This window comes from Theropithecus gelada, chromosome 3 (genome assembly GCF_003255815.1).
Source record: "Theropithecus gelada isolate Dixy chromosome 3, Tgel_1.0, whole genome shotgun sequence".
Lineage (NCBI taxonomy): Eukaryota > Metazoa > Chordata > Mammalia > Primates > Cercopithecidae > Theropithecus > Theropithecus gelada.
The window spans coordinates 11803545-11815652 of record NC_037670.1 but is presented as its reverse complement, the minus strand read 5'-3'; the positions used below and the strand labels follow the sequence as shown (position 1 = coordinate 11815652).

The window sequence follows — 12108 nt, the reverse complement described above, 5'->3', positions numbered from 1 at the left end:
GGGAAGGGAGGAGAGGGGAGGGGAGGGAAGGGAGGGGAAAGAGACTTGGCGGGAGCAGATCTGTCCCCAAGGCCTTTGCTAGGAGTGACTTTACTGTCTTGGACCCTCCCTGAGTGCTCAGCTGGGGAGAAGGGAAGGGAAATGAGGAAGGAACATTGCTGAGATGATGCCCAGAGATAATACCAGTCCCTTGCCATCCTGATGGAGGCTGCCAGGAGTGTGTTCGTTTCTTGGCAATTCGAGGACCAGGCCTGCCACGTCCCAGTTCTGTCCTCCTGGGTCAGTCCTTCCAGGAGGGTCATGAAAGGGACGTATGTCTCCTGCTAAGCACCTTTCCGGCTGCAGTTATTTTATGGCCCCCAGAGCACTGTTCACCCACTGCTGTGCACCTGCCATAGTCAGGAGCTGAAATGTGCAGGTGGGCGGTGGCAGGACGAAACTGCGACAGTAGACAGAGGCAGACAAAACACTCAGGATGCAGGGATCCTAGGGGCAAGACCATGGGGCTCCCCACAACCACGGGTACCTGGGGATGCACGGGCTTTAGAACTCCATCTGGAAAGGTCTGGGCCCCCCTTTCCTTGTCTCTGCCTCCCTTCTTCATTGTTTTTGGCCAGGTTTTGATTTTTGGAAGCCATTTCCAGCCCATTTAAAGACCAAATGTTCTGGAGACGGTGATTTGAGGTATTTGGAAATGTTTTCCAATTCACAGCTCATTTCTCTATGGAAAGCCCTGACTCAGTGTGGTTCAGAGATGCTGGACGGTCTGTCTGTTCTAGAACCCTCGGGGCGGATCTCAGGATCCCACAGTAGCCCATCCCGAGGAAAGTCACCTCTCTCTCTCTCTCTCTCTCTCTCTCTCTCTCTCTCTCTCTCTCTGTGTGTGTGTGTGTCGGAGTCTTGCTCTGTCTCGCAGACTGGAGTGCAGTGGCGTGAACTCGGCTCACTGCAACCTCCACCTCCTGGGCTCAAGCAATTCTCCCACCTCAGCCTCCCGAGCAGCTGGGATCACAGGCACCTGCCACCACGCCCGGCTAATTTTTGTATTTTTATCAGAGACGAGGTTTTGCCATGTTGGCCAGGCTGATCTCAAACTCCTGACCTCATGTGATCCGCCCATCTCGGCCTCCCAAAGTGCTGGGATTACAGACATAAGCCACTGTGCCTGGCTCACCTCTCTTTTTGGAAACACACACTGAGTGCTTGGGCTAGAGCTGAGGCTTTCCAGTAGAATCAAAGGAAGGGCCCAGGCTGCTGAAGTCTCAAACAGTTTCAGGACCTTTTTAATTGGCAGAGGTGGAATTCACAGTTTTTACTGGGTAGGTGGGATCCCGCCAGTCCTCGGGTCAGGAAGACTAGACTCCCTTTGCAGTTCAGCCTCTGGTTTGAGCTGTAGCTATGGGCAAATGAAGTTTAACCTCAGACTTTCTTTTCCCATCTGCAAACTAGGACTGTCTTTAAGCTGTTATTCCTTTGTAGGGTTTAAGTAGCCAGTTGATTAAGAATGATGCCTTGATTTAGGTAACGTTGCATGATTTCCACACTACTGACTGGGACGTGTTCACTTAGTCCTCATCATAACCTTTTTTTTGAGATGGAGTTTCACTCTTGTTGCCCAAGCTGGAGTGCAATGGTGCGATCTCGGCTCACTGCAACCTTCGCCTCTCAGGTTCAAGCGATTCTTCTGCCTCAGCCTCCCCAGTAGCTGGGATTACAGGCGCCCGCCACCACGCTCGTCTAATTTTTTTGTATTTTTAGTAGAGACCGGGTTTGGCCATGTTGGCCAGACTGGTCTCGAACTCCTGACCTCAGGTGATCTACCTGCCTTGGTTTCTCAAAGTGCTGTGTTTACAGGCATGAGCCACTGTGCCCAGCCTCATCGTAACCGTAAGAGTTAGATTTTAAATATAACTGAGGCTCAGAGAAGGGACATCACTCTGCCTAAGTCATACAGCAGGTTTGTGGCAGAACCTGGTTTTAAACTAGGTTTCCTGGTGCCTGTGAGGAGGGGGCTCAACTTTTCACTACTTTTCCCTTTGCTTCCATGTTGTTGTTTTGTTTTGTTGAGACAGGGTCTGGCGCTGTCACCCAGGCTGGAGTGCAGTGGTGCGATCATAGCTGTCTGCAGCCTTGATCCCTGATCCCAAGCGATCCTCCTGCCTCAGCCTTCCGAGTAGCTGAGACCACAGGCACACGCCACCATGCCCGGCCAATTTTTACTTTTTATTTTGTAGAGACAGAGTCTTGCCGCGTTGCCCAGGCTAGTCTGGAACTTCTGGGCTCAAGTGATCCTCCCACCTCAGCCTTCCAAAGGGCTGGGATCACAGGCGTGAGCCACTGCACCCAACTGCTTTCATGTATATTTGACTGTACTAGTACTGGTAATATGTGTTTTCCTAGAAAATTGTCCAGTAGTCAGGAGTTTGACATTTTTTGATGTAAGATTATACCTAATATTTGCTTATACATTTAAATCTGTATATGGATTTTTTTTTCCTTGTTCTTCATGTCTATTAAACCTGTGTTTAGCTGGGCGTGGTGGCTCACACCTGTAATCCCAGCCCTTTGGGAAGCCGAGGTGGGAGGGTCACCTGAGCCCAGGAGTTTGAGACCAGCCTGGGCAACATGGCCAGATCCCGTTTCTGCAAAATATGCAAAAGTTAGCCAGTGTGGTGGCGCACACCTGTGGTCCCAGCTACTTGGGAGGCTGAGATGGGAGGATTACGTGAGCCCAGGAGGTTGAGGCTGTGGTGAGCCATGATCATGCCACTACACTCCTGACCTCAAGTGATCCACCGGCCTTGGCCTCCTAAAGTAGTGGGATTACAGGCATGAACTACCACGCCCGGCCTGAACTCATGTCTTTCTTCAGCTCTTGTAAATTTTCTTGTTATTTCTTCAAATACATGCTTCTTTTTGTTTTTTGTTTTTTTTTTTTTTTTTTTGACAGTCTTGCTCTGTCACCCAGGCTGGAGTGCAGAGGTGGATATCGGCTCACTGCAAGCTCCGCCTCCCGGGTTCACGCCATTCTCCTGCCTCAGCCTCCCGAGTAGCTGGGAGTACAGGTGCCCACCACCACGCCCGGCTAGTTTTTTGTAGTTTTTAGTAGAGACGAGGTTTCACTGTGTGAGCCAGGATGGTCTCGATCTCCTGACCTCGTGATCTGCCCGCCTCAGCCTCCCAAAGTGGTGAGATTACAGGCACGAGCCACCGCACCCAGCCCTCTTTGTTCTTTCTGATCTTCCCTTCCAGAGCTACTACTAGATAGATGTTGGCCCTTGGTCTTCCTCTAGGTCCCTTGTTACCTGTTTCTGCCTGCTTTCCATCTCCTTTTCTTTTTGCAGTGTCTTCTGGGGAAGGTCATAACTTAGATTTGCAGCTCATCAGTTCGCTTTTTAGCTGTTTCCATTCTGTTTTTCACAGTCATACATTTCACTTCTAAGATACTGAATTTATTTATTTCATATATTTTTTTGTGTGTATGTGACAGGGTCTTGCTCTGTCACCCAGGTTGGAGTGCAGCGGCGCGATCATGGCTCACTGCAGTCTCAAACTCCTGTGCTCCAGCAATCCTCCTGCCTCAGCCTCCTGAGTAGCTGGGACCACAGGAGTGTCAGGGACCATGCCCGGCTAATTTTTGTATATTTTTGTAGATACCATGTTTCACCGTGTTGCCCAGGCTGGTCTAAACTCCTGGGGTCAAGCTATCCACCTGCCTCAGCCTCCCCAAGTGCTGGGATTACAGGTGTGAGCCACCACACCTGAGCAGAATTTTTTAGTGAGTGATACATTGTCTTATTTATTTGAGGGGATTAATTATGCTTTTAAAAATTGTCTCCATCTATTTGCTTTACTATTTTTTAAGGGGATGTGATTTATTGCCTGTTGAGTTGGTGCCTTTCTTCCATGATACTGGCCTTTTTTCCTTAAATAATTTGAAAGTCTTGGTATCTGGGGTTTTCCATTAGCTTGTTTCTGTTTCCTGAGAATTTGTCTGTTGGTGGGCTGGAGGTATGGATGAAGAATGGGAAACGAGTGTGTAAGAATTCATTTATCTGTCTGACTTTGAGAGTGACCCTGTTTCTCCTGGAGGTCACCAGCATTTTTTTTTTTTTTCTCTTTTCAATCCCCCATGACTGAAAGGTCACCAGCTTTTGAGATCACCCAGCACCCACTCCTCTGACCATACCTACCATAGGACAGGTGAATCCAATGCCTGATATATATATTTTTAAATAGAGACAGGGTCTCACTCTGTCACCCAGGCCAGTGTGCAGTGGCACTATCATATCTACGTATCTCTACATATCCATAGATACAGGTATATCTATCTATCTATCTATATAGACATAGATATAAAGATGTATCTATAGATATCTATACCTATAATATATCTATATTTTGAGATGGAGTCTTGCTCTGTCACCCAGGCTAGAGTGCAGTGGTGTGATCTCGGCTCACTGCAATCTCTGCCTCCCGGGTTCAAGTGATTCTCCTATCTCAGCCTCCCGAGTAGCTGGGACTATAGGTTCATGCCATCAAGCCCAGCTATTTGTTTTTGCATTTTTAGTAGAGATGGGGTTTCACCATGTTGGCCAGGCTGGTCTCGAACCCCTGACCTCAGATGATCCGCCCACTTTGACCTCCCAAAGTGCTGTGATTACAGGCATGAGCCACCATGCCCGGCTGTATATATATAATTTTTGTAGAGACAGGATCTTGCTATGTTGCCCAGGCTAGTCTAGAATTCCTAGGCTTAAGCAATTCTCCCGCCTTGGCCTCCCAAAATGCTGGGATTATGGGTGTGAGTCACCGCACTCAGCCTCCAATGCCTGATTCCTGAAACCAGCAGGGACTAGGACCTGGGTCCTACCTGTCCAGCTCCTTCTCTGGTAGTCCCCTAACCAATCACTCTGATGGTCACCTCTGGGTCCATCCCTGCATCTGTGCTCCCTTGTGGCTCCCAGCTTCAGCCCCAGTCCTCTTTTGTTTGTTTCTGGCTGTGATTTTCACCTTCGATGTGGGCCCATCTACTTTCTGTCTCTTAGGGACGCTTCCAAATGTCTGGTCCATTGCTTCTCTTTCCAATGCCCTTAAGGACTTATTTTTCTTATTTTATTTTAATATTATTTTTAGACAGGGTCTCACTCTGTCACCCAGGCTAGAGTGCAGTGGCACGATCACAGCTTACTGTAGCCCCAACCTCTTGGGCTCAAGTGATCCTCCTGCCTTAGCCTCTTGAGTGGCTAGGACTACAGGCGTGCACCACCACAGGTAATTTTTAAACATTTCTGTAGAGATGGGGTCTCGCCATGTTACCCGGGCTGGTCTCAAACTCCTGGGCTCAAGTGATCCATCCTCCATGGCCCCAAAAGTGCTGGGATTATGGGCATGAGCCACCACCTAGCCCGGGACTTATTTTTCAATTTTCAATTTCTAGGCTATGGGGATGGGAGGAGGAGGTGGGAGCACCTTGACCTGATCCCGTATTGTTTGTGTACTTTCCTTCCTCCCTCCTTCTCTCCACTGCCCAGGCTCGCTGCCCCTTGCTTCTTGTACTCTGAAGGCATTTATTCCCTAGCCTGTCAGGCCACAGGTCTCTTCCTTTCTCCTGCCTCCTCCCCTTCCTTCAGCCTTCTGACTCTCTTTCTTTCTTTCTTTCTTTCTTTCTCTCTCTCTGGCTCTTTCCCTCCCTCCCTCCCTCCCTCCCTCTCTCTCTCTCTCTTTATTTCTTTCTCTCTCTTTCCCTCCCTTTCTTCCTCCCCCCCTTTCCCTTCCTTCCTTCTTTCCTTCCTTCCTTCCTCTCTTTCTTTCTCTCCTTCTTCCTCCTTCCCTTCCCCCTTCCCTTTCCTTCCTTTCCCTCTCCTTCCTCCCTCTCTCTCTTTTCCTTCCTTCCTTCCTTCCTCCCTACCTCCCTCCCTCCCTCTCTCCCTTCCTTCCTTTCTCTCTTTTCTTTCTTTCTTTCTTTCTTTCTTTCTTTCTTTCTTTCTTTCTTTCTTTCTTTCTTTCTTTCTTTTCTTTCTTTCTTTCCCTTTCCTTTCCTTCCTTCCTTCCTTTCTCTCTCTCCTTCCTTCCTTCCTTCTCTCTCTCGCGCTCTTTCTTTCCTTCCTTCCTTCCTTCCTTCCTTCCTTCCTTCCTTCCTTCCTTCTTTCTTTCTTTCCTTCTTTCTTTCTTTCTTCAGGGTTTCACTCAGTTCCCAAGGCTGGAGTGCAGTGGCGCGATCATCGCCACTGTGATCCTGGGCTCAAGCCATCCCTCTGCCCCAGCCTCCTGAGTACCTGGGACTACATGTGTGCGCCACCACGCCTGGGCTAATTTTTTAATTTTTATTTTGTAGAGGCAGGATCTCATTATGTGGCTCAGGCTGATCTTGAACTCCTGGGCTCAAGAGATCCTCCTGCCTCAGCCTCCCAAATTGCTGGGATTACAAGTGTGAGCCACTGTGCCTGGCCTGGCCACTTCTCATTGCAGGCTAGACCTGCCGTGGTCTCTGTCCGCTCTGTGCCTGTTACACTGCTGCCTTCCCTGCTGGCTGTGTCCCCTCTCATGGCCCCCACACGTTGGTCGGTTTGTTGGTTGGCTAACTTATCTTGCAGTACTCAGCTGGTGGCTTCAAGGCCTGCTGGGCGAGGTGCCCTGTTCCCTTCCTGTAGCTCTTGTGCTCAGCACGTGGTGGAACCTGTTACCTGCTGTTCCTATGGACTATGTCATCTCCTCTCCCCACCAGGGTGAGATTTCCAGGGGCAGGACTGAGTCTTTTTCACCAATTCCATACTGAGTGGTCAGTGACGGAAATGATGCCAAGGCTTGGTGGCCAAGGGTTGTAAGTGTTCTCTCTTCCCCTCAGACCGAGACAGAGGGTCTCAGTGGACCCCCTATCCAAGAGAGCAAGCCTCCACCCCAGGTTTGTGGGGCCCCTCCCTGTCCAGCACGACCCCCTGACCTGAAGTTGGCAGCTCTGGGAACAGGCACGGCTCATGTGACTGTTGCTCTCTCCACAGGCACTGGTGCCATCACACGGTGACACGGACGGTGTCCTGCCAGGTGCAGAATGGCTCGGAGACGGTGGTCCAGCGTGTGTACCAGAGCTGCCGGTGGCCGGGGCCCTGTGCCAACCTCGTGAGGTAAAGGCCGCCAGGCTAGCCCGCTCTGCCCTTCCCTCCCATTCCCTCGGACAAACCCAGTCCTAGGACGGCTCTGGGAGAGGCTGGGCTGTGCTCACAGACAAAGGCTGAGCGTGCATTTATGAAGCACCTTCTGTATATAAGGTGTGGGTGTGTGTGTATGGGGTATATATGTGTGTGTGCATAGATGTCAGAGACGTGCTCCCACCGCAACAGAACCACACAGCCCAGTGGGCGTTTGGCAGGCAGAAGACCACCGAGGTCGGGGAAGGCCAGGTAGGGCTGAAGAGGGAACCGGCCAGCTTTGTGGCTCCGGGCTGGAACGAGGGGCTACAATGACCTTGGAAATCCAGCCTGCCTTTGGCCCCCACCGTTACAGGTGTCGCCTCTGTCAGCACCGCCCCACTCACCAGGCATGTCCCTCTCACTGGCCCTACTTATCACTGGACCTGCCCCTCACCAGGCCTGCCTTTCACCAGCCCTGACCCTCACGAGCTCCACCCTTCACCAGCCCTGCTCCCACCAGCCACGCCCCTCACCAGCCCTCCCCTACCAGCCCCGCCCCTCACCAGCCCCGCCCCTCACTAGGCCCTCCGTCTCACCAGCCCTGCCCTCTCACCAGCCCCTCCCTCTCACCAGCCCCGCCCATAGTCAGCCCTTCCCTTTCACCAGCCCTGACCAGACCACAGCCCTCAGGGGCTCTTCAGAATCCGCAGAGACATCTTGGAGTCAGACACTGGCATTCACGGTCTCCAAAGTTCCAACTCTCCTTCTTTTCCCTTCCTCCTCCTCTCCATGCCCTGCTTAGCTCCAGGGACTAGCTTCCCCAAACCACTCTCCCCACAGCCAGCCAGCCTGGGGCCTCTACCCCAAGCACCGCGCAGCGGCTGCCCTCAAACTCCAAATCCCTTCCTCTCCTTTGTGCCCTCCCTAACGGGACACTTTGCATGAGTCAGGGCTCTCCAGAGAAACAGAACTAATAGGACGGGTTGGGGGAGAGGGAGAGTGAGAGAGAGACTGAAATGGTAAGGAACTGGCTTGTATGATTATGGAGACTGGCGATTATTCCAAACCTGCAGGGTGGGCTGGCTGGCTGAGACCCAGGGAAGAGAGCTGACGTTGCAGCTTGAGGTGGGAAGCTGGCTGCTGGTCAAATGCCTTCTTCCTCCGGGGAAGTCCGTCTTTTTCTTAAAGCCTTCAACTGATTGGACAAGGCCCACCCACATTATAGAGGGCAACCTGCTTTACTCCAAGTCTACTGATTTAAATTAATCTTGGCCGGGTGTGGTGGTTCACGCTTGTAATCCCAGCACTTTGGGAGGATGAGGCAGGTGGATCACTTGAGGTTAGGACTTTGAGAGCAGCTTGGCCAACATGGCAAAACCCAGTCTCTATTAAAAATACAAAAATTAGCCAGGCGTGGTGGCGGCCTCCTGTAATGCCAGCTACTCAGGAGGCTGAGGCAGGAGAATCGCTTGAACCCAGGAGGTGGAGATTGCAGTGAGCCAAGATTGCACCACTGCACTCCAGCCTGGAAAAATAAAAAAATTGCTTAGGATGGTATCTGCCATGTTTCTCCACTGTTGCATAGTTAGTTATCTTTCCCTTTGTCATTTATATGTATGTTGTGGGGAGACATTTTAAACCTGTACGAATATCCTGTTTCTCATCACACTATCATCTTGCTTGCAACAGTTAATGCTATGGTGTTTGTCAAATGGTGATTTCCTGTTTTCATTCTTTAATAGTAGAGATGCTTCACTTAGGACCCCTATTGCATACAAGTGTTTTGATACAGGTCATTCTGCAAGGGGAATGGCTAGGTAAACGGAATGTCATTCATTTTCAGTTTTATTAGAAAGAGCTGCTTTTGCCGGGTGCGGTGGCTCACGCCTGTAATCCCGGCACTTTGGGAGGCTGAGGTGGGCGGATCACCTGAGGTCGGGAGTTCAAGACTAGCCTGGCCAACATTGTGAAACCCAGTCTCTACTAAAAATACAAAAATTAGCTGGATGTGGTGGCGGGCACCTGTAATCTCAGGTACTTGGGAGGCTGAGGCAGGAGAATCGCTTGAACTGGGAGGTGGAGGTTGCAGTGAGCTGAGATAGCGCCATTGCATTCCAGCCTGGGCAACAAGACCAAAACTCCGTCTCAAAAACAAAAACAAAAACAAAAACAAAACAACAACAACAAAAAAACCTGCTTTTAAATGCTGTACTAGAGAGATGGCCAATGGGTCCAAAATAATTAAAAAAAAAAAAAAAAAAAAAAAGCTTCTTCCTTTTCCGCAGAGGGTACAGACACTCCCTATTTTCTGCCTTCCACACTTCCCCAGGAGCTAAATTCCAAGACCCTCCTGCCTTTCTCGTCAGCAGGGAGTTTCAGATTACTAGGTCATGGCCTCTTGATTTGGGAACAGCTTCTGAGAAGAAAAGTCTTTGAAGTCTGATCTGTCTGTGACACTGACAGGCTGGGCTTTGGCTTAGAGCTCTGTTGGAGAAGTGGCTGTCCTACTCTTTCTTTCTGTTTTTTGTTTGTTTGTTTGTTTGTTTGTTTTTTGGTTTTTTTGAGACAGGACCTTGCTCTGTTGCCCAGGCTGGAGTGCAGTGGTGCAATCATGGCTCACTGCAGCCTCCAATTTCTGGGCTGAAGTGATCCTGCTGTGCCAGCCTGAGTAGCTGGGACTACAGGCATGTGCCACCATGCCTCACTAATTATTTTTTTTTGGTAGAGACAGGGGTCTCGCCATATTGCCCAGGCTGGTCTTGAACTCCTGGCTTCAAGGGATCCTCCTGCCTCAGCCTCCCAAAGAGCTGGGATTACAGGTGTGAGCCACCACGCCTGGTCTCAACAAGTTAAAGCCGTTACACTATCAAAGCACAATAACGCAGCCAGGCATGGTGGTTCATACCTGCAATCGCAGCACTTTGGGAGGCTGAGGCAGGTGGATCACCTGAGGTCAGGAGTTTGAGACCAGCCTGGCCAACATTTAGAAACCCTCTCTCCACTGGAAATACAAATATTAGCCAGGCGTGGTGGTGGGCACCTGTAATTCCAGCTACTCGGGAGGCTGACGCAGGGAGAATTGCTTGAACCTGGGAGGCGGAGGTTGCGGTGAGCCGAGATCATGCCACTGCACTCCAGCTTGGGCGACAGAGTGAGACTCTGTCTCAAAAACAAAAAAGAGAAGAAAGAAAGAAGGAAAGAAAGAGAGGAAGGAAGGAAGGAGGGAGGGAGGGAGGGAGGGAGAGAAGGAAGGAAGGAAGGAAGGAAGGAAGGAAGGAAGGAAGGAAGGAAGGAAGGCAGGCAGGCAGGCAGGCAGGCAGGCACCTATAAGAAAAGCTGGACAAGCTAGCCCCTGAATCACTGACCTGGACTGAAAAATTTTCAAGTGATCATTAATGTTGCACAGTTGTCTCCTTTACCACTTAAGAAATTATCTGAACAATGTTTCAGAAGCACTGGGTGCTTCGATGTGGGTGTTGCCTGGCTTTCCAGGGAGTTCTTCTCACCTACTCCTTGGAGTTAGGAGGTGAAAACAGAACATTCAGTCAGGGCTGACATATGTTTGTTGTGAGTCTCCCTTTTTCCTGCACAATGTAACTAGTGGGAACCTTGCTAATGAAAACAACTTGGCTGGTGGCAGTGGCTCACACCTGTAGTCCCAGCTACGTGGGAGGCTGAGGCAGGAGGATTGCTTGAGGCCAGGGGTTCGAGACCAGACTGGGCAAGATGGAGTGAGACCTCCATCTTTACAAATTTTTTAAAAAACATTAGCCATGGCCTGGCATGGTGGCTCACTACTGTAATCTCAACACTTTGGGAGGCCGAGGTGGGCAGATCACCTGAGGTCGGGAGTTCGAGACCAGCCTGACCAACATGGAGAAACCCCGTCTCTACTAAAGACACAAAATTATCCTGGCAGGGTGGTGCATGCCTGTAATCCCAGCTACTTGGGAGGTTGAGGCAGTAGAATTGCTTGAACTGGGGAGGCGGAGGTTGCAGTGAGCCGAGATCACGCCACTGCACTCTAGCCTGGATAACAAGAGCGAAATTCCATCTCAAATAAATAAATAAATAAATAAACAAATAAATAAAACATTAGCCACGTGTTGTGGTGTGCATCTGTAGTCCCAGCTACTCGGGAGGCCTAGGTGGGAGGATCACTTGAGCCCAGGAGTTCGAAGCTACAGTCAGCTGTGATTGTGCTGCTGTACTCCAGCCTGGGTGACAGAGTGAGACCCTGTCTAAAAATAAATAAATAAATAAAATAATAAAACTTAATTTTCATTCTTTTAGAGAAATTTCATATTGCTGATCTTAATTATCATCATTACTGCTGTTATTATAATTTACTAGGGAATGGGGCAGGCACGGTGGCTCACACCTGTAATCTCAGCACTTTAGGAGGCCAAGGGGGGTGGATTACCTGAGGTCAGGAGATCGAGACCATCCTGGCCAACATGGTGAAACTCCGTCTCTACTAAAAATACAAAAAATTAGCTGGGCGTGGTGGCGCGTGCCTGTAATCCCAGCTACTCAGAAGGCTGAGGCAGGAGAATTACTTGAACCTGGGAAGTAGGGGCTGCAGTGAGCCAAGATTGTGCCACTGCACTCTAACCTGGGCAACAGAGAGAGAGACTCCACGTTAGCAAAGCAAAAAAATAAGGCCGGATGCAGTGGCTCACGCCAGTAATCCCAGCACTTTGGGAGGCTGAGGCGGGTGGATCACCTGAGGTTGGGAGTTCGAGACCAGCACGGAGAAACCCCGTCTCTATTAAAAATACAAAAAAATTAGCCGGGCGTGGTGGCACATGCCTGTAATCCCAGCTACTCAGGAGGCTGAAGCAGGAGAAGCGCTTGAACCCGGGAGGCGGAGGTGGCGTTGAGCCGAGATCGCGCCATTGCACTCCAGCCTGGGTGACAGAGCAAGACTCTGTCTCAAAAATAAATAAATAAATAAATAAATAAATAAATAAATAAA

The 12108-nt window shown here is 50.2% G+C and overlaps 1 protein-coding gene across 2 annotated transcripts in view; it reads left to right on the top strand.

Moving 5' to 3' along the window:
* The window catches only part of COL26A1 (collagen type XXVI alpha 1 chain), a 201614-nt gene that overhangs the window by 54135 nt on the left and 135371 nt on the right, over nucleotides 1-12108 (top strand). For both annotated transcript variants that reach the window (XM_025379662.1, XM_025379661.1), the window contains exon 2: nucleotides 7002-7124. In XM_025379662.1, the coding sequence (XP_025235447.1) occupies nucleotides 7002-7124 (123 nt within the window). The remainder of the gene's footprint in view (nucleotides 1-7001; nucleotides 7125-12108) is intronic.